We start from the raw sequence: 22105 nt of genomic DNA on the forward strand, positions 1-22105 counted from the left end.
CCCGCCCCCCCCTGTATCGCTCTCCCCCTGTATCGCACTCCCGCCACCCGCCCCCCCCTGTATCACTCTCCCGCCCCCCCCTGTATCGCTCTCCCCCTGTATCGCTCTCCCGCTGCGCCCCTGTATCGCTCTCCTACCACCCGCCCCCCCCCTGTATCACTCTTCCCCTGTATCGCTCTCCCCGCCGCCCCCCTGTATCGCTCTCCCGCCACCCGCCCCCCCCTGTATGGCTCTTCCCCTGTATCGCTCTCCCGCCACCCCCCTGTATCGCTCTTCCCCTGTATCGCTCTCCCCGCCACCCCCCCTGTATCGCTCTCCCCCTGTATCGCTCTTCCCCTGTATCGCTCTCCCGCCCCCCCCCTGTATCGCTCTTCCCCTGTATCGCTCTCCCGCCACCCCCCTGTATCGCTCTCCCCCTGTATCGCTCTCCCGCCACCCCCCTGTATCGCTCTTCCCCTATATCGCTCTCCCGCCCCCCCCTGTATCGCTCTCCCCCTGTATCGCTCTCCCCGCTGCCCCCCTGTATCGCTCTCCCACCACCCGCCCCCCCTGTATCGCTCTTCCCCTGTATCGCTCTCCCGCCGCCCCCCTGTATCGCTCTCCCGCCACCCGCCCCCCCCTGTATCGCTCTTCCCCTGTATCGCTCTCCCGCCACCCCCCTGTATCGCTCTTCCCCTGTATCGCTCTCCCGCCACCCCTGTATCGCTCTTCCCCTGTATCGCTCTCTCCCGCCACCCCCCCTGTATCGCTTTCCCCCTGTATCGCACTCCCGCCACCCCCCTGTATCGCTCTTCCCCTGTATCGCTCTCCCGCCGCTCGCCCCCCCCTGTATCGCTCTCCCGCAACCCGCCCCCCCCTGTATCGCTCTCCCGCCACCCGCCCCCCCCTGTATCGCTCTCCCGCCACCCGCTGTCTCGCTCTAAACCCCCCCCCCTGTATCGCTCTCCCGCCCCCCGCCCCCCCCTGTATCGCTCTCCCCGCCACCCGCCCCCCCTGTATCGCTCTCCCGCCACCCGCCCCCCCTGTATCGCTCTCCCCCTGTATCGCACTCCCGCCACCCGCCCCCCCCCTGTATCACTCTCCCGCCCCCCGCCCCCCCTGTATCGCTCTCCCGCCACCCGCCCCCCCTGTATCGCTCTCCCGCCACCCGCCCCCGCCCTGTATCGCTCTCCCCCTGTATCGCTCTCGTGCCACCCGCCCCCCCTGTATCGCTCTCCCCCTGTATCGCACTCCCGCCACCCGCCCCCCCCTGTATCACTCTCCCGCCCCCCCCTGTATCGCTCTCCCCCTGTATCGCTCTCCCGCTGCCCCCCTGTATCGCTCTCCTACCACCCGCCCTCCCCTGTATCGCTCTCCCGCCGCCCCCCTGTATCGCTCTCCCGCCACCCGCCCCCCCCTGTATCGCTCTTCCCCTGTATCGCTCTCCCGCCACCCCCCCTGTATCGCTCTTCCCCTGTATCGCTCTCCTGCCACCCCCCTGTATCGCTCTCCCCCTGTATCGCTCTCCCGCCACCCCCCTGTATCGCTCTTCCCCTGTATCGCTCTCCCGCCCCCCCCTGTATCGCTCTTCCCCTGTATCGCTCTCCCGCCCCCCCCTGTATCGCTCTCCCCCTGTATCGCTCTCCCGCTGCCCCCCTGTATCGCTCTCCCACCACCCGCCCCCCTGTATCGCTCTTCCCCTGTATCGCTCTCCCGCCGCCCCCCTGTATCGCTCTCCCGCCACCCGCGCCCCCCCTGTATCGCTCTTCCCCTGTATCGCTCTCCCGCCACCCCCCTGTATCGCTCTTCCCCTGTATCGCTCTCCCGCCACCCCTGTATCGCTCTTCCCCTGTATCGCTCTCCCGCCACCCCCCTGTATCGCTTTCCCCTGTATCGCACTCCCGCCACCCCCCTGTATCGCTCTTCCCCTGTATCGCTCTCCCCGCCGCTCGCCCCCCCCTGTATCGCTCTCCCGCAACCCGCCCCCCCCTGTATCGCTCTCCCGCCACCCGCCCCCCCCTGTATCGCTCTCCCGCCACCCGCTGTCTCGCTCTAAACCCCCCCCCTGTATCGCTCTCCCCGCCCCCCGCCCCCCCTGTATCGCTCTCCCGCCACCCGCCCCCCCTGTATCGCTCTCCCGCCACCCGCCCCCCCCTGTATCGCTCTCCCCCTGTATCGCACTCCCGCCACCCCGCCCCCCCCTGTATCACTCTCCCGCCCCCCCTGTATCGCTCTCCCGCCACCCGCCCCCCCTGTATCGCTCTCCCGCCACCCGCCCCCGCCCTGTATCGCTCTCCCCCTGTATCGCTCTCGTGCCACCCGCCCCCCCTGTATCGCTCTCCCCCTGTATCGCACTCCCGCCACCCGCCCCCCCCTGTATCACTCTCCCGCCCCCCCCTGTATCGCTCTCCCCCTGTATCGCTCTCCCGCTGCCCCCCTGTATCGCTCTCCTACCACCCGCCCCCCCCTGTATCGCTCTTCCCCTGTATCGCTCTCCCGCCGCCCCCCTGTATCGCTCTCCCGCCACCCGCCCCCCCCTGTATCGCTCTTCCCCTGTATCGCTCTCCCGCCACCCCCCTGTATCGCTCTTCCCCTGTATCGCTCTCCTGCCACCCCCCTGTATCGCTCTCCCCCTGTATCGCTCTCCCGCCACCCCCCTGTATCGCTCTTCCCCTGTATCGCTCTCCCGCCCCCCCCTGTATCGCTCTTCCCCTGTATCGCTCTCCCGCCACCCCCCTGTATCGCTCTCCCCCTGTATCGCTCTCCCGCCACCCCCCTGTATCGCTCTTCCCCTGTATCGCTCTCCCGCCCCCCCCTGTATCGCTCTCCCCCTGTATCGCTCTCCCCGCTGCCCCCCCTGTATCGCTATCCCACCACCCGCCCCCCCTGTATCGCTCTTCCCCTGTATCGCTCTCCCGCCGCCCCCCTGTATCGCTCTCCCGCCCCCCCCCGCCCCCCCCTGTATCGCTCTCCCCGCCACCCCCCTGTATCGCTCTTCCCCTGTATCGCTCTCCCGCCACCCCCTTGTATCGCTCTCCCGCCACCCCCTGTATCGCTCTTCCCCTGTATCGCTCTTCCCCTGTATCGCTCTCCCGCCACCCCCCTGTATCGCTTTCCCCCTGTATCGCACTCCCGCCACCCCCCTGTATCGCTCTTCCCCTGTATCGCTCTCCCGCCGCCCACCCCCCCTCCCTGTATCGCTCACCCCCCCTTTCTGTATCGCTCACACCCATACCATGATGAATTACCTTGACTCTGGGCTAGATTCAGGCAGCTGGGTGATGAGGTAGGGGGGTTATAGAATAATACACCAGCCTTTTATTCAGGTTCCCACGCACAGGGACCGCACACCACACGTCAAAACGTTGTACATTTTCTTTGTTTACATAGTGTTATCGATGCTTTATGCGCTTCCATGATTGCCCACTCTTAACATTCAGAGGGACGTACATCTCTGAGTTACTTAACTGTTCTTAGACCCGGGCCCCTCTCCTTTCCGGTTCCGGATACCCCTTGTGTGTTCTCCTGGCAGTGTTAGGCCCATTGGGAATACTCGCTGGTCCTATACAAGTGACCCAGATACCTTATGTCGGTGCGGGAACTGCCACTTCCCTGCAGCCGGAGAGGACTGTTAAAGCAGATGCACGGTTAGAGACGATCCGCCGGCAACCAGGAGTCCTCGTTACTGAGGCCCTCTGTGGCATACCGTTTTCATACTTTGTATCTAAGGCCTTGGCCATGTTTGGCGCGTGCTGACGCGCGCTCCCGCTCAGCACTGAGCCCCTACAGCCGCAATTATTCTTAGGGGAATTTTAAATTCCCCCGCTTGCCGGCGAGACAGGACGGTCATGTGAGCGGTTCGCCCAATGAGGGCGAACCAGCTCCGTGACGTCACTGGCCCTCCCCCGGCCAGTGACGCGCCCACCACCGGACCGCCCCCTGACGGCCTGCTGAGAGCGCGTGCGGTAAGCAACCGCAAGGCCAGGGAAAGCACCCGCTTTCCCTGAGCTTCAGCGGTAAGCGTGTCCGAGGCCTTATACTGAACTCCTTTCATTTTCTTCTGGGATCCTAACTTAACCAGGGTACTTTCCCTAGTTACAACATAATAAAGCAGAGTCAGGCCTGGCCTGCACTATTGTATTGTGAGCATCCTTCTCTTTGGGGTTCCTCTCCTCTTGTCCTCCTGGAACCTTCTCCCTCCCCTTATATACTCTCCATGATCTCATGATCCCATGGCAACACAGGGTGGGGCCTGGTACACACTAAACATACTATTAACTCTTTATTTATCTATCTATTGTATATTGTATGTATGTGTGTGTCATGTACTATATAAATATATATTGTATATGTGTGTGGGTTTGTGTGTAGTAGTATATTGTGTGTGTAATATTTATTATATAGCAATACACCTTTGTTCAAAATAAAAACAATACAACATTGCGAAACATGACTATAATTATTTTCTTCTCTGATGCCTGCCCCTTATTGTTTCCCATGACGTACAACAAAAGCCATTATTTCATGGGACATGTAGTCTTTTTATAACTTTCCTACCTGGCAACCTGCCACCCGCAAACTACAACTCCCAGCACCCCCTCCTGCAGAGGAGCGCTCTACTGGCCCCGCGGACCGCGCTGCTTTGTGGAACATGTAGTGTTTCTGGCGCGGTAGGGGCCGTTAGGAGGCGCAGAGCGTCAGCACTTCTAGAACTCCAACTCCCGGCGGCCCCCGCGCCCCGTTTGTGTTGTTGGCCGAGCCAGGCCATTGGTTAGCCGAAAGCTAGCGTACTCTTTCTCTTCGGAGTGACACAATAGTAGATCCAAGATGGCGGAGCAGGGAGCTGGAGGCTTACATGGGGGAGACCTGCCGCTGAATTACCAAGAGCAGGAGCTCAGTGACAGGTTAAAGCGGTTGTACCCGGCGGTGAACGAGGACGAGACCCCCTTACCCCGCTCCTGGAGCCCGAAAGACAAATATAATTATATTGGGCTGTCACAGAACAACCTCCGGGTGCATTACAAAGGTAGATCCCACTGCCCTGCTCTTTTAGGGGCTGGGAGTTGATTTAGTGCTATTTATAGGGGGGTTTGTAATGGATCTCCTCCCAGATATACCCTTGATTATTCTGAAATCACCTTGTAGGGACAGATCTGGGGTGGGATCATCACTGTGGTGTCCCCCCATAACTCTTATTTTGCCTGATGGCAGATGAGTCATTGCTAGCTGCAGACCCGGGTGATTCTTTGTGTACCCCACATAACAGTTATTGTAGTTTGGCAGCATTGTGTAATGGTTCCCCTCCCCTAATGGAGAGATCTTGTCATCTGAACTCGAAACCCCCCCTTCCAAATAGGATCTGCAGGGGGAGGAGGGTGGATCTGTGTTTTTTTTCAGACAATTCATGGTTGAAGCTATATTTTTTTTAAATGTATTTGTTTGAAGGATACAGTCTTTTGATTAAAATGAGGGGTGAGGTTTCCCTGGGTGCTGAGTGAGGTGTCAGATTTAATAATAATAATAATAATAATAATTACCATGACTGAGCTGGATTCTTCCAGACAGGGGCAGAAATATCACCAGAGGCTGACAAATTAACCCATCAGCGTCTCTCTGCACCTAAACTGGCTAACCTATTGTGTGTATGGTGATGGCAGATCTACTGTATACCGATTTACTGGTATTTTCACCACCTCTTGTCTATTGTGACACCCACACAAAAAAGGGATCTTTCTACCAACGTCCCTAATCACTGAAGTCGATCCTTAATTTGGAGCAGGTGATCCCTTTTTGTTGAGGATAATCAAATGTCAAAAAGTCACATTTCTGGTGTCCTGTGTGTATACACCATATGCCTTTTGTGTGTTCTGTTGCAGTGTTACCCTTTTCTATGTGACAAAGGGATCTTTCTTGTATCTCCCTTTACCCCTACCCCCAAATGTATTTTAAAGCCTAGATTATATGGCATTGTAATTCAACATTGCTTTGTAGGGTGCATTGTAATTGCACTGCTTGGGTGTAAAAAATAGTGGTGGGGAAGGGATCATGGATGTTACCAGAGCTCTGGATGTCCCTTTGCCTTGTCACCATTTTATATTAAGACTGCTTGGGTGACAGATTAAGGGGAGGCTCTGGTTTCCTTTTAGCTTGTTTTTTTTTTTTTTTACCTTTTAACCCACTCCCCCAACTCTTACAAAACAAGCCGGCCAAGCGGATTGAAATGCACAGACCCCAAACGCTATCTGTCTTCCCCCCCCCCATCTGATCACTGAGATCTGATCTGCTGCAGATCCCAGTGATCTCATAGTGTCTGCACAGCTCAGTGGATCCTCGGCAGACAAAGACTCGAGCAGACTGCAGAAACCCCCACACTGAAGCGCAGGCCGTTTGCATAGTGATTGCAGTGCAGGATGGTGTGTTTAGTTGGCTAAGTCTGTCTCACATAGAGGAGGGATTCACGTCCTCCGGCACCTTACAACTTCCTGTTTGCTCCTGCAGTCCCTTTCCCAGCTGTGCCGGCCACTTGGTGAGGCCAGGACAAGCCAACCCGTTATTTCATACGCCAATCCCCTTATGGGAAAGCTTCAATCGCTCTGCAAAGGTGCGACTCTCACAAAAAGCCGGATGGATCACCCCCACCCCAAAACAGCTTTTTGTTAAAAAAAAAGCCCCAATCTAACCGGCTTCCTTAAACTGATATAACCGTGTTAAAAGTAAAGATGTAGTGGCTTTTGGTTCTTTGGAAATAATTGACGTGTGTTTCTTCGAGGGCCTGAGTCGGAGTTTGTTAATGTTTTGTTAACCTTGGCTCACCCTGTCCTTTTCGGAGAGCCAAAAAAGATGAGAGGGGGCTTTGCCTGTGCAAACTCTTGTTGTACCCGTTGACATCAGACAGAAGTGAGCAGCCGGAGGAAATCACGCCCCCCACACACCCCTCCAAAAAAAAGTCTCCGCTCAGTGTTTACAAAATGACTTAAAGATACTTATAGGGGTCAGATTTGGGTAAAAAGGCATCGAAGACCCATATGTCACCCACCCCAGAACCATGTCACCCCAAGTCCCTGTATATCTTTATTTATAGTGTCTACAGTGTACTCTGCGCTTTACAAAGACCATACAGTACAGGGAATTATAATACAATAAGTGCAGCAAATTCAGACCATAGGAAAGGAAATCCCTGCCCCGAAGAGCTTACAATCTAATTGCCATTAATACAATGTGATCCTCGGACAGATTGTCCTTTTTAAAAATAAATAATTTCCCTGATTGTGTCCTGTTAAGAATGAAAAACGTCTTATTTTTTTTGTTTATCGGGAGCTTTAAATCTCACGCTCTTCCGATACTTATTCCCCCACCAATTTTTTTTAATGTTTTATATTTCCGGTTTTCGCATATACAGCGATTATTTTTTACAAAGGATCTGAGGGAGATACAATAGTTAATCATGCGTATTATAATGTTATACTTTACCTGGTCACTCTTTGACTAGTTCTCCGAAGGTGCCGATCAGAGAGCGTTTAAGGGTAGAAGGGCCACAAGCTGCTTGTAATGTCATTTTAATACACATTTAAATCATTGAGTGGCTGTATATCAAGCATTTGTAGGCCTACCATATAGATTTACATTTGTAATTTATAAGTATCAGTGTGAAAAACTGCGCTTTGCTGCCTAAGCCAGGGGGGCTCAACTCTAGTCCTTAAGCCCCCAACAGGTCAGGTTTTCAGGATGTCTCTGCTTCAGCACAGGTGGCTCAGTCAAATTGAGCCACCTCTGCTGAATCTGCGATATGCTTAAAACCTGACCTTTTGGGGGTGGGGGGGGGGGTGCTTGAGGACTGGAGTTGAGCCTAAGCAACTAGTAGACTGCCATTTAAAGAGCCCCATTCTAAGATCTATAAGATAGGTGTTTTTTTCCCTGTGATAACACTTACCAAGGAAACTTTAAGGTTATAAAAAATACTTAAATACGTTTTTATGGTGCCACTCGACTATATTTAATCTATAAAGGTACAGTCCCTCCTAGAACCAATATTTTAAACCGTTGAAGGGGGCTTCCTCCAGCTGCTCCCTTCTGTGTGATGTGACGGTGTGTTCTAGAAGAGTTTGCACAGGCAGAGCCCCCCCCTCCCCCAACAAGAGTTTGCACAGGCAGATCCCCCCAACAAGTTTGCACAGGCAGATCCCCCCCCAACAAGTTTGCACAGGCAGATCCCCCCCCAACAAGTTTGCACAGGCAGATCCCCCCCCAACAAGTTTGCACACAGGCAGAGCTTCACCCCCCCCCTCCTCTCTCCTTATCTGTACTGGCTCTCCCAAAAAGACAGGGCAGGCTCCAGTTTGGGTAAACACTTGATTGACCAGCAGGGATTGCACCTTTTAAACACGTCACAGTTAGTTGATTTTGTTCCTTTATTGAACGCATGACCGTCACGTGGCGTGATGAACCTGGGTGATTAATACTCTTATTTTGAAGTATTGTGTGGTACTTGCGAGCTCCTCGCAGCGGTGATCTCCTCGCAGCGGTGATCTCCTCGCAGCGGTGATCTCCTTCCCATTGTCTGTTTTGAGTTGTATAGTACGTTCCGTGTTATAACGGTAACCAGACACAAAGTAATGGCAAGTAAAAAAAAAAGTGCCAAATAAAACCCCCACGTGTCTCGCACAGCTCTGCAGCCCTGTCTGTCCCCAATATCTCTTGGCATACAGCGCTTCCACTGCAGCCAGGGATTCTGGGTAATGACATGCAAATGAGCACAGTGTGTCACTGTTTCTTATCCATTTCAACATATACTCTATTGACAAAATGTTGTTTCCTCGCACATTGTAACTGCGCTGTGGGATAAGTTGACACGATACAAATAATTAAACATAATGCTCTATACCGGGGGGGGGGGGGAACTTTTGGAGCTGCACCCCCCTGCCTGCTCCCCCTCGCTCTCGTGCCCCCCATATCTGGTTTGGCGGCGTCAAATGACGTCATCACGTGACCCCGTTGCCATTGAGACGGGCGTGTGATGTCACTGCGCATGACACCGCGGCGTCATTTGACGTCAAAGCACCGCGTGGGAATCCCGGTAAGAAGGTTAGGGGCCTCACGGGATCTTCTGGCATTTCATTGAAATGCCCCGGGGAAGAGCTCGGAGCCTCTGCAACCGCCCGCGCCCCCCCCAAATCAGGCACACCCCCCACTTTGCGCACCGCTGCTCTATACAGCCTCAGCAGCCATTGTAGCTTTAAATTCAAGGTTTTATTTGCTGCCCTTATCTATTACTCTGTCCTCTGTAATAATTAGACCGGAGACATGCAGAGAACATTCTTAAAACTGGCTCCTTATTGCAAAGGGGAGGGATAAAACAAGATGGCCACTCATTCACCCCATTCCAAGTCCCAGGTGAAACTGATAACAACGGGACATTCAGATACATTAAGGCGCAATCCACCCTATATTGTTTATTACAGTAATGGAATAGAGTAGTCCTAAAATAATGCCCATCGGGAATCAATCATATCTACTGACCTTTAGATATGTTTAAACTAGGTGATTGGCACATTTTAAACATAGCCACATAGAAGAAGTGTATGGAAATCACGTTTCACCTCAGAATGGGGATTGGAATTGAAAACAACTATTAAAAAGATTAATGTCCCGTATTGTTAAAAAAAAAAAAAAAAAAGATATATACAAATTTCCTTTTCAACTCTCCATATTTCTGTGGCCTCTTCAGTGGAGAGAACGTTCCTTTAAAAAATAAAACCCCTGCTGCTTGGGATAAAACAAAATGGCTTTTTCATCTGATTCTTTTACTTAAGTTTGCTGTCACTTCCCCTCAGTTGAAGCTACAGCCAATAAACAGCAATGGTGGGAAGCTGGGAGTTATGGGGGAGGAAGAAAACTGACACGACGTTTCCTGATTCAGTGGCAATCTTCATTAGATTTAGGTCGTTTGGGGTAAATATCTTCGGTGTCGCCCTGTTTTGGGGTCTGGCCCGGTTTTTTCCGTTTGAGATCTCGTGCCCTATAAAGGGGGGACAGAGGAACACTCGGATTGTCAGAGGAACTACAGACTTCAAATACGAACCAATTATTTAAAAAGAATCTTCAGAAATGTAGTGTATGGGGGGAAACGGATGTGTTGGGTGATACCTCCTATCCGGGGCCCCCAACATTGTTGTGCATACTTAAGCGTTCAGGAGGGAGTGGCAGGCACCAGCCAATTAACACATACACTTATCATGGGTGAAGGCTTCCAGTGCCGCGCCGGTCCCACTCGCGGATGAGGAAGTTGGGCGTGACTTCTGGCATGAGAGAGAAGCACGCAGCAGGCATCGGCGGCACCGCGGCGAGCTACTCACTGGCAGACGGCGAATTACCGGTAGCTTGCGATGTCTGAAACCCCTGATCTATGCCGTGTTATCAACTGGTTGGCCAGTAACGGGCACCCACAAAAGGCATGGCGGGCGCCGTGCGTTGGGAAACCTCCCTTGTAGTGTATGGGTGGAAACTGATGTGTGTTGGGTGGCGCCTTATAGTGTATTGCAGGGGTGCGCAAACTGGGGGGCGTGCAAGATTTTTTTTGGGGGGGGGGGCGCGCACGGCCAGTTGCAGAGGTCCCGCGCTGTTCCCTCAAGGCATTTAAATTAAACGCTGGGTGACGGCGCGAGGCCTCTGCAACCTCTACTTACCGAGATTCGGGCTTCAGGACGCGTGACCATGGCAACACGGCGGCGTGTGACATCACGGTTGCCATGGTAACGTGGCGTCATATGGTGCAGCGGGTGACTTCACACGACCCTGCAGCGTCATTTGATGCCGCACCGAGGTAAGGGGGGGGCGACAACAGAGGAGAGCAGGCTGGGGGGGGCGCAGCAAGAAAAGTTTGCGCATCCCTGGTGTATGAGATAAGTAACTGATAACACGGATTTTCATTGTTTGAATTTTGGTTTTTGAATTTGCTTCAATAAGTAAGTCAAAGAACTAAAAGCAGCAAATATTTAGAACAAAGTTACGTTTTATTGTTGGGAGATGATAACGTTTGTGGGAGACGAGACTGTAAATAGTTCTGACCTCATTGCGAGGTCACTTGCACAGATTAGTTTGGAGTTGTGAAAGTGCGGGGACACGTGACACATTCTGTACTATTTTGAAGTCCTTTCCTAATTTAAGCGGAGTTTGAGCGTTGCAAGATCTTAGCCTCGAAGTCTAACATGGGCAGCATGAGCTTCGGGGGGCCAGAGAGCGGTGGGGGGTGATGGGGCCCCTAGTGACTGGCGGCAGCATGAGCTTGGTGGGCAGAGAGCTGTGGGGGGATGGGGCCCCTAGTGACTGGCCGCAGCATGAGCTAAGAGGGCAGAGAGCGGTGGGAGGATGGGGCCCCTGGTGACTGGCGGCAGCATGAGCTTGGGGGGGGGGGGCAGAGAGCGGTGGGGGGGATGGGGCCCCTAGTGACTGGCGGCAGTATGAGCTAGGTGGGCAGAGAGCGGTGGGGGGATGGGGCCCCTGGTGACTGGCCGCAGCATGAGCTTGGGGGGGGGGGCAGAGAGCGGTGGGGGGATGGGGCCCCTGGTGACTGGCCGCAGCATGAGCTTGGGGGGCAGAGAGCAGTGGGGGGTGATGGGGCCCCTGGTGACTGGCCGCAGCATGAGCTAGGTGGGCAGAGAGCGGTGGGGTGATGGGGCCCCTGGTGACTGGCCGCAGCATGAGCTAGGTGGGCAGAGAGCGGTGGGGTGATGGGGCCCCTAGTGACTGGCCGCAGCATGAGCTTGGGGGGCAGAGAGCGGTGGGGGGATGGGGCCCCTGGTGACTGGCCGCAGCATGAGCTAAGAGGGCAGAGAGCGGTGGGAGGATGGGGCCCCTGGTGACTGGCGGCAGCATGAGCTAGGTGGGCAGAGAGCGGTGGGAGGATGGGGGCCCCTGGTGACTGGCGGCAGCATGAGCTTGGGGGGCAGAGAGCAGTGGGGGGTGATGGGGCCCCTGGTGACTGGCCGCAGCATGAGCTAGGTGGGCAGAGAGCGGTGGGGTGATGGGGCCCCTGGTGACTGGCCGCAGCATGAGCTAGGTGGGCAGAGAGCGGTGGGGTGATGGGGCCGCAGCAATGTAATGTAAAGTAATGGGGAATATACAAAATGCTTGGGATAGACACGAGGGGAGCCTACATATGTAAGAAAGCCGGGGAACTAATGGTGTGTGAGGTTTTAGCAGAGTAAGCGGGCCAAGTGGTCTTTATCCACTGGTACCCCAATGTTAGGATTAACTCCCCTTAAAGCTGCAGTTCAGTCTTTTTTTTTTTTTTTTTTTACATTTATTTTTTGACTTCAATAGTTTTATGTGGGCAATCTCTAATTAGCTAAAGAACAGTATAGCTGCAGCTCAATTAGTTTTCCATGTATTGATAGGTCGAAATTTGGTGACATATTAAAAGCTGGCATTTGTTTATAATCTGCTTGACTGGCAGTGGAAGCTCATGAATATTCATGAGCACTCCTGCACTGACATGTGCTAGAGGGAGGGCAGAGATGACAAAGGGGTGTGCCAGGGCTTGTGACAGGACATGAAGGGGCAGTGCCTTAGCAAATGGCTGTTAAAATAGAATACAAGAAAATTGGTCTTTCAAAGTTGTTTTTTTAAAAACAGAAAATGCTAAAAGTATTTTTTCTTACTACAGAACTGATTTATTAAAAAAAAACACACATGCAGGATACTGACTGAACTGCAGCTTTAATCTCTTGGAATCCAGTCGGGTACCATCTTTGTCCAACGGCTGTCATGTCGTCCTGCGATATATCCAGCCCACCGCCATTTAAATTTTTTCACCCGTGAGATGATGTCACAGACTTGTTTGGTTTCAGTACCCAGCATGCATCTCTCCATACTCTGTTTTCTGAAGCTTCTGAGTTATCTTTGCATTTTGAGTCCAGGTTTCCCATTCACACGTGAGCACGGGCAGGATACACGGGTCACATCCACACGTGAGCACGGGCAGGATACACGGGTCACATCCACACGTGAGCACGGGCAGGATACACTGGTCATATCCGCACGGGCAGGATACACGGGTCACATCCACACGTGAGCACGGGCAGAATACACAGGTCACATCCACACGTGAGCACGGGCAGGATACACGGGTCACATCCATACATGAGCGCGGGCAGGATACACGGGTCACATCCATACGTGTGCACGGGCAGGATACACGGGTCACATCCACACGAGCACGGGCAGGATACACTGGTCACATCCACACGTGAGCACGGGCCGGATACACGGGTCACATCCACACGTGTGCACGGGCAGCATACACGGGTCACATCCACACGTGTGCACGGGCAGGATACACGGATCTCATCCACATGAGCACGGGCAGGATACACTGGTCACATCCATACGTGTGCACGGGCAGGATACACGGGTCACATCCATACTTGAGCACGGGCCGGATACACGGGTCACATCCACACGTGTGCACGGGCAGGATACACGGGTCACATCCACACGTGTGCACGGGCAGGATACACGGGTCACATCCACACGTGAGCACGGGCAGGATACACGGGTCACATCCACACGTGAGCACGGGCAGGATACACGGGTCACATCCACACGAGCACGGGCCGGATACACGGGTCACATCCACACGTGTGCACGGGCAGGATACACGGGTCACATCCACACGTGTGCACGGGCAGGATACACGGGTCACATCCACATGTGTGCACGGGCAGGATACACGGGTCACATCCACACGTGTGCACGGGCAGGATATACTGGTCACATCCATACGTGAGCACGGGCCGGATACACGGGTCACATCCACACGTGTGCACGGGCAGGATACACGGGTCACATCCACACGTGTGCACGGGCAGGATACACGGGTCACATCCACACGTGTGCACTGGCAGGATACACGGGTCACATCCACATGTGTGCACGGGCAGGATACACGGGTCACATCCACACGTGAGCACGGGCAGGATACACGGGTCACATCCACACGTGAGCACGGGCAGGATACACGGGTCACATCCACACGTGAGCGCGGGCAGGATACACGGGTCACACACGTCCCTCTTGTGGCGCAGTGGGAGGTTCCTATGAAAGATTGTCTTGTTTTTTCCAAATATTTCACACACAAATAATTTTTTCCTTTTCTCCGTAGGTCATGGAAAGAACCACAAGGACGCCGCGTCCGTCCGCGCCACTCACCCCATCCCAGCCGCCTGCGGCATCTATTACTTCGAGGTGAAGATTGTGAGCAAGGGCAGAGACGGGTGAGTGGAGGCCGCTCCCCTGGTTTTGCCCCTTTATGTGCGGGGAGGGGGCGGGGGGGGGTCAGGGCTGTGTGTTATTTACATGGGGGCTCTGGAAATGGCAGGATCGGCACCAGGAGCCGCCTCTGCCAAAGCAGCGCTCTGTATGGCTTCAATGGCGTCATCTCACTAACGTCACGTACATGTGACACGCACAATCTGTGTTTTCTGATTTGTCCTATAGGCTTTCTTTCTATATGGGAACGATTAACCCTTTTAAGTACAGGAGGGGCCGCTCTGCCGCTCTGCCGCTCTGCCGCTCTGTGCTCTGCGCTCCACTTGATCCTCCCCCTGCACCACACACGAGCGACGTGGTTACTAGGTTCGGGAAGGCCTGGAGGGCCACATCCTGTGACGTAGTCGCTACTTTCGCGGGCACCCACAGGGGTAACCGAGTTAGGATTGTATCAGAAATAAGATCTATTTATTACAATATTTTTTTGGGTGTGTGTATACATCTCTATCCATATATCCAGTAACCTACCTCACACTGAGACACTAAAGTTCACAATAGCAGTCTGTGAGTAGGGTTACTAGCTCTGCACTTCTTAACCCAGCTGTGTAATGCGGCAGGCAGAAGCTTATAGCGGTTGTCCATGTTAAAATGTATAAGTAAAAGGTGACACGGTGTGCTCATTTGCATGTCATTACCCAGAATCCCTTTCTGCCGTGGAAGCTCTGCATGCTAAGAGATAAAGGGGAAAGGCAGGCACGTGGATGTGCTCACACGTGGGGTTTGTGTTGGATTATATCTATATATCACACATTGAGCACAGTCACGTTTTAGAGCAACGGTTCCCCGGCCCCACAGATATCTGCTGCTAAAGGTAGCGCCGGGGACTCCCCCCGCGTTACCCGCGTCAACGGGAAGCGTTAAAGGGGCAGAAATGCGCCACTTTTACCGGTGAGAATCTTGCGAGCGAAGGCGGTCTCCGAGCGGAAAATAGTGCCTTTCATCTCCACGGTCCCCTGATTCAAAAAATAAGGTTCCTCGACTGTCGGACCACTTTTTGTTCATATCCACGGCGCTGCTCTCTTAGCCTAAGGCCCCGGTCACGCCGCTGTAACGCGCGCCCGCGATATTGGCGGCGCTTTCTACCGATTCCCCGGTCTGCAGCTCACTGCAGGAGGAGGGACCGGGGGGGGCGTGGCGGGGGAGTGACGGGGCGCGGCCATGACATCGCCCTCATTGGCTGAACCGCCGGGGGGCGTGCCGTATCGCTCGACGCGAGTCCTGCTCTCAATTCTATTGAGAGCAGGAGCAGCTCTCGCGCGAGCGCTGCGGCCCCCCCTCGCAGCGGGCCCGGCGCCATTGAGGGGAGGGCTCTCGTCCGTGCAGCGTCCGCCACAGCGGACGCTGTAGTAGGCTGCGGGGGCAAGGCCTTAGGCCGCGTCCAGGGTGAATCTGAGCGCTCGTGCGACATGCGATCATTACACATGTATACAACAAAATACAAACACAGATGCCCAAAGCTACTTCCAAGTTGTCACATTGGGCATCTTTGTTTGTTTTTTGTTGTATACATTTAGCCACGCCCACTAGCACTCCTTTTGAAACTTATATACATACTAGATGATATACCCGGCGTTGCCCGGGATTTACCCCCGTTGACAGGTCGGTTCACCCCCTCCCTTCACACCTTCCCCCCCCCCCCCCCCCTTCTTCACAGCTCCGTCCCCCCCCCTCTACACAGCTCAGTCCCCCCCCCCTCTTCACAGCTTCGTTCCCCCCCCCTCCTTCACAGCTGTGGCCTCCCCTCCCTGCACCCCACATAAGTTCCCCCCTGCACCCCACATAAGTTCCCCCCTGCACCCCACATAAGTTCCCCCCCTGCACCCCACATAAGTTCCCCCCCTGCACCCCACATAAGTTCCCCCCCTGCACCCCACATAAGTTCCCCCCCTGCACCCCACATAAGTTCCCCCCCTGCACCCCACATAAGTTCCCCCCCTGCACCCCACATAAGTTCCCCCCCTGCACCCCACATAAGTTCCCCCCCTGCACCCCCACATAAGTTCCCCCCCTGCACCCCCACATAAGTTCCCCCCCTGCACCCCCACATAAGTTCCCCCCCTGCACCCCCACATAAGTTCCCCCCCTGCACCCCCACATAAGTTCCCCCCCTGCACCCCCACATAAGTTCCCCCCCTGCACCCCCACATAAGTTCCCCCCCTGCACCCCCACATAAGTTCCCCCCCTGCACCCCCACATAAGTTCCCCCCCTGCACCCCCACATAAGTTCCCCCCCTGCACCCCCACATAAGTTCCCCCCCTGCACCCCACATAAGTTCCCCCCCTGCACCCCACATAAGTTCCCCCCCTGCACCCCACATAAGTTCCCCCCCTGCACCCCACATAAGTTCCCCCCCTGCACCCCACATAAGTTCCCCCCCTGCACCCCACATAAGTTCCCCCCCTGCACCCCACATAAGTTCCCCCCCTGCACCCCACATCATTGTCCCCTCCCTGTACCTGACATCACAGTCCTCGTTTCTCCCCCTCCCCCCCCCCCCCCCCTGGTTCCTGGCTTCATGCTCCCCCCACCCCCCCACCCCTGTCCCCGGCGCTCCCACGGGTGATGTGGTGAGTGGGGAGGCGGGTGATGGCCGGCACTCGTTCATCCCCTCCGTCCCCGCCGTTCCCGTGGGCGAGTGGGGAGGCGGGTGATGCCGGAGCCGCCGCTCGTTCCCCCGTCCCCGGCGCTCCCGTGGTTGAGGCGGGTGATGACGGAGCCGCCGGAGCCGCCACTCCGTTCCCCCGTCCCCGGCGCTCCCACGGGGCAAGCGGGGACATTTGAGCGGGTAGCAGGAAGGCGGGCTGCTGAGCGGGTAGCAGGAAGGCGGGCTGCTGAGCGGGGAGCAGGAAGGCGGGCTGCTGAGCGGGTAGCAGGAAGGCGGGCTGCTGAGCGGGTAGCGGGTGATGATGATGGGGCCAGATGTCTATTGTAGCGGTGCAGACAGTAAGCAGCCTGCTGGGATGATAGGGGTAAGCGGGGACATAGATGAGTGTGCGGGATAGCGAAGAGGCAGTTGAGGTCGTCATTTGTGGGAGCTTGGACGGGTAAGAGAGGAGGTGGACAGCAGAGGCGGTTTGTGGGTTAAACTTACCAAGGTCGGTGTGTGACTCCGCAGGGTTGATCCCAGGGGTGTAGGTGTGACTCCGCAGGGAGAGAGTCTCCAGTTTAGGCTTCAGAGTCTCGGGTGACAGTCTCGGGGGTGTGGTGAGTCTGCAGGGGTGAGTGTGTGTCACAGTGGAGTAGGTGTGTCCGTGATGTCAGCGTACCTCTTGGCCAATGAGTCGTGGGGGAGGCGGGTCATGGGCGGGCGGAACGAGGGACCAATGAGAATCCACACATCTACTAACAATCAAACAATTTTCATATCTATATGATATATCTATATAATGTGGTAATGTTTGGGGTTTCTCTGAGCTTGTTGGGAATCTGTGTGCTCGCTCATACACATGATCGCATGATGGGACAGTCCGGCGTGCCCGCGAGCGCTCGGCTGCTTGCAGAGACAAATCAATGTGACTGTGCCGCTCGCTGGCGCGTCAGGTGAGCGGTTTGCCCAATGAGGGCAAACCATCTCCAACATCACCGTCACGCCCCCCCCATGCCCCCCCACCCCCGGGCGCAACTGCAAATTTCAGCTGGCCAGAAATCGCCCATGACATCACGGCGCTCGAGCGCCAGCGCGCACTCTTCTCTCCGGGGCGCGGCCTTAGAGTTGCGCCTTCGCTCAGACCAGCACAGGTGGGCTCCTCCACGTCCAATGTCATGGTCATGATGGAAGATCTATGGCCCACATCTGCCGTAGTCATTGTGGGAGTTAAAGCTGAGCTAGTCTGTTATAAGCGACCCCTCCCCTCGTGCGGCCTGTTACTTTCCCATTATAAAGCATTTCTGATGGTGTCGCGGATATTTGGCTTTGTATTAATGCTTCTGCTGTTTCTATGGCCATTTCAGTCCATAGAACCTTGTTTTTCGCCGCTCTGTATCTCAAGGATGGCAAATGTCCCGAGTGTTTAAGCCAAGGTGGCAGCGAGTGGCTTCATATGGAAGCTCGGGTGTCACCTGTCCCCGCGGTGACACAGGACCTGCTTTAGCAGCGGGGGGAGGGGGGCTTGAGGAGGCACTGAACTGGTCATTGAGGTGACATGCTCTGGCCCTGAAAGGGTTAAGGCCCCCAGAGGGTCACAGGCCACCAAGTGGCCATGTAACATTCTATAATGAGCCGGTTGCTCTATTTGTGTCGCCAGCAGCTGCTCGACTTCGAACACGCCCGCGTGACACGGGGGGCGTCCGTCAGCTGCCACAACGGGCAGGTGTAGGACACGGGGGCGTCGTGGGGGGCTTGTTGTAATGTATATAACTTGGGGGCGGATTCACTATGCACCGGGACAATCACCTTTAACCCTTTGTGTGCTCTGTGGCGTACCTTGGGCTGCCACTTTGGGGTCCCTATGATGCACAGGTTACCTCGGGGGGGGGGGGGGGAGCACACCAGTCCTCAAGGGCTACCAACAGGTCAGGATCTCCCTGCTTCAGAATAGGTGGCTCAGTCGTAGATTAAGCCTCTGAGCCACCTGTGCTGAAGCAGAGACTGATTGAGCCACCTGTGCTGAAGCAGAGACTGATTGAGCCACCTGTGCTGAAGCAGAGACTGATTGAGCCACCTGTGCTGGTGGCACTTGAAAACTAGAATTGGCCACCCCTGGGTTGTATAATGCAATTTCATTTTTCTTTTTTAGGGGTATATTAAGAAGGGATTTGCCCTCCACTTGGGTTCGGGTCCTGGGGTGAGGGGGAGGGGCTCTCCCGCTGCACCAAGCCACGAGATGCTGGGGATCTAGGTAGTTGGGGAGCAGGAAGGCAGCGGGTGTTACTGCACAGTAATGGGGGTTCGGGGTATCCTTATCTTGAGGGGAAAATAAATGTTAGGTTTTTTTTTTTTTTTTTTTACTATTTTCCGGGTCCAGGTGTGTCAGCAAGTGCTCAAGTTCGCCCCCCAACAGGTAAGGTTTTCAGGATATTCCAGCTTCAGCACAAGTGGCTCAGTATGTAGTTGAGCCACCTGTGCTGAAGCAGGGACTGATTGAGCCACCTGTGCTGAAGCTGGGCTATCCTGAAAACCTGACCTGTGTGGGGGTGGTGGAGCTTGTGGACTGGATTTGAGCCCCCCCCCCCCCCCCCCCCCCCCCGCCCCAAGGACCCGCATCTGAGCCAATTAAAATCATTATTTTTCTGGCGAGGGTCTTTTTTTTTTCCGGAAATGTAATTACAGCGGGCGCTTTCTCTGCGCCGCTGAGCTTGTGCACCAAGGTTTTTTTTATTATTATTATTATAAGCCCACCGTGTGATTTCAGAGCCAACGAAGAATGGGAAGGGGAGGTTTTTTTTTGCCTGTGTAAACTCTTGTTGAACACCCAGCAATGTCAGACACAGAAAATGAACCCCTCCCAAGTCTCCGTTTACCAAGTCTACACAGCAACTTGATTAAAATGAGTTATCAATACTTCTCGATGTGGGGATTTTGGTTAAATCGCCCACAATCATGGCCCCTTAAACATATCGCGGTCATTAGCGCACTTTGGTGTTGGGAAGGTCTGACCCTTTACACCCCATCTAATGCTCAGCTGCCCTGGTTTAAAAGCACCTAGGTGTGTCCCATGTGGGGAACCGGATTTAACCCCCTTAACGGGTGATTGCTTCTCAGGGGACCCCCCTTCTCTGGGCGTATAATTAGTGAAGCTTTGGAACGGGCTGTCAGCGATTGTCCTACAAACCCATTCCAGTTCTTTCCAGCCACAGAGAAGCGATGTGACCGTGTGATAAAGAACTCAATGCAGAAGGTGCTAACCCGTGTCCTGCTGCCGGAGAGCCGTCACAGGCGCCATTCACAGTCACCACTGTCAACCCGCACTGTGTTACTTGTCAGAAGTGTACATGGGACACGCCATTTTCTCTCCCCGAGCAGCGCCCTGCTGCTTTCAGGCGCTCCCAAGCCACAGATCCAAAGTAGCAGCACACCAGGAGTAGTGTCGAAACGGGTTTGCACATATTTGGAGTCTTTGTCTTGGGAGTGCAGGTGCAATTCACCCTAAAAATGCCAGATATTAAACATGAACTTAATGTGAGGCCCCAAAGAAAGCAGATAAACGATATATTCTTTTCTGAGCTGCTGTTATATACTGTAGCGTTTGTGTTTTAGGCCCGAAGCCTGCAGTAGAGTCTGTACATGGCAACCTCTGCTTCTTTTGTCTTGCTTGCTCCGCCAGGAAGCTGCCTGCGGGACCATGTGTATGCTTTTTAACCCTTTGGCCGTACGGAGGGCGAGATTTCCTGGCGGGGGTCCCCGGTTCCAGCTATGTGAACATTAGTTAGATTGCCGCGTTATTGCTGAGCTTCTCTGATAAGTCAGTGGGCAGTGCAGTGATGTCACAAAGTGGGAGGGACTTAGCAGCCATTATAATATACTCATTTGCCAGGGTGACAATAGGGCGGGGGAAACGGACTCCCTGTTGTGCGGCGAAAAATGAATCTGTTTGTATTTTCACCAGGTACTTACTGTCCTTCGGCCAATAGGAAGCTGCAACACTGACATTGCGACTTCCTACTGACCCGAGTGACGCAGAAGATTTAGGCCGCCATTTTGTTTCCGATGTAGAGGACGGTTACCGGAGCTTTGCAGTCTTAGTCTGTAAAGCGGCGAGGGCCAACTCCAGCCCTCAAGGGCCGCCAACAGGTCAGGTTTTGGCGATGTCCCTGCTTCAGCACAGGTGGCTCAATTAGTGGCTCAGTTAATGACTGAGCCACTAATTGAGCCACCCGTGCTGAAGCTGGGACGTTGCCAAAACCTGACCTGTTTGTGGCCCTTGAGGGCTGGAGTTGGCCATGGCTGCAATAAATACGTGAATAAAAGCAGAGGGAATGCTCCTTTTAAACATGTTGCTGGCATTGGTACACGCGTGTCCTAGGGACGGACCCATTAACAGGGCTGTAATTAACCTGGCACGCTGTATTGTGTAACCGTGTAATGGAGATGTCATGCCGGTGAGCCGGTGCCACGCGCTGGCGTGCTCGGGATGTGTGTGATTGAGCTGAGTAGTTGGGAGAGGCAATTAAATAACACAGGGAGAAGCTGCTGTCACTAAGGCAGATTTCTGGGTTTCTGTAGGACAGTAGCTTCTCTCCCATATCGCCCTCTCACCGCCCCGTATCGCTGTCCCGCCGCCCGCCCCCCGTATCGCTGTCTCGCCGCCCGCCCCCCGTATCGCTCTCCCGCCCCCGTATCGCTGTCCCGCCGCCCGCCCCCGTATCACCGCCCCCCCCGTATCGCTGTCCCGCCGCCCGCCCCCCGTATCGCTGTCCCACCGCCCGCCCCCCGTATCGCTGTCCCGCCGCCCGCCCCCGTATCGCTGTCCCGCCGCCCGCCCCCCGTATCGCTGTCCCACCGCCCGCTCCCCGTATCGCTGTCCCGCTCCCCGTATCGCTGTCCCGCCGCCCCCCTCCGTATCGCTGTCCCGCCGCCCGCCCCCCGTATCGCTCTCCCGCCGCCCGCCTCCGTATCGCTGTCCCGCCGCCCCCCCCCGTATCGCTGTCCCGCCGCCCCCCCCCGTATCGCTGTCCCGCCGCCCGCCTCCCGTATCGCTGTCCCGCCGCCCCCCCCGTATCGCTGTCCCGCCGCCCGCCCCCGTATCGCTCTCCCGCCGCCCGCCCCCCGTATCGCTGTCCCGCCGCCCGCCCCCCGTATCGCTGTCCCGCCGCCCGCCTCCCGTATCGCTCTCCCGCCGCCCCCCCGTATCGCTGTCCCG

At 55.3% G+C, this 22105-nt stretch overlaps 1 protein-coding gene across 6 annotated transcripts in view; it reads left to right on the forward strand.

The window, feature by feature from the left end:
- The first annotated feature begins 4545 nt into the window (after nt 1-4545).
- RANBP10 (RAN binding protein 10) overlaps nt 4546-22105 on the forward strand; it is a 216629-nt gene continuing 199069 nt past the window's right edge. For 2 of the 6 annotated variants that reach the window (XM_075577139.1, XM_075577142.1), the window contains exons 1-2: nt 4546-5005; nt 14138-14249. In XM_075577139.1, coding sequence (XP_075433254.1) covers nt 4807-5005; nt 14138-14249 — 311 coding nt within the window. In that variant the 5' untranslated portion in view covers nt 4546-4806. The remainder of the gene's footprint in view (nt 5006-14137; nt 14250-22105) is intronic. The other 4 variants (XM_075577141.1, XM_075577143.1, XM_075577138.1 and 1 more) reach the window with 3 other exon arrangements.

The sequence above is a fragment of the Ascaphus truei genome, chromosome 19 (assembly GCF_040206685.1).
Source record: "Ascaphus truei isolate aAscTru1 chromosome 19, aAscTru1.hap1, whole genome shotgun sequence".
NCBI classification, from domain to species: Eukaryota; Metazoa; Chordata; class Amphibia; order Anura; family Ascaphidae; genus Ascaphus; species Ascaphus truei.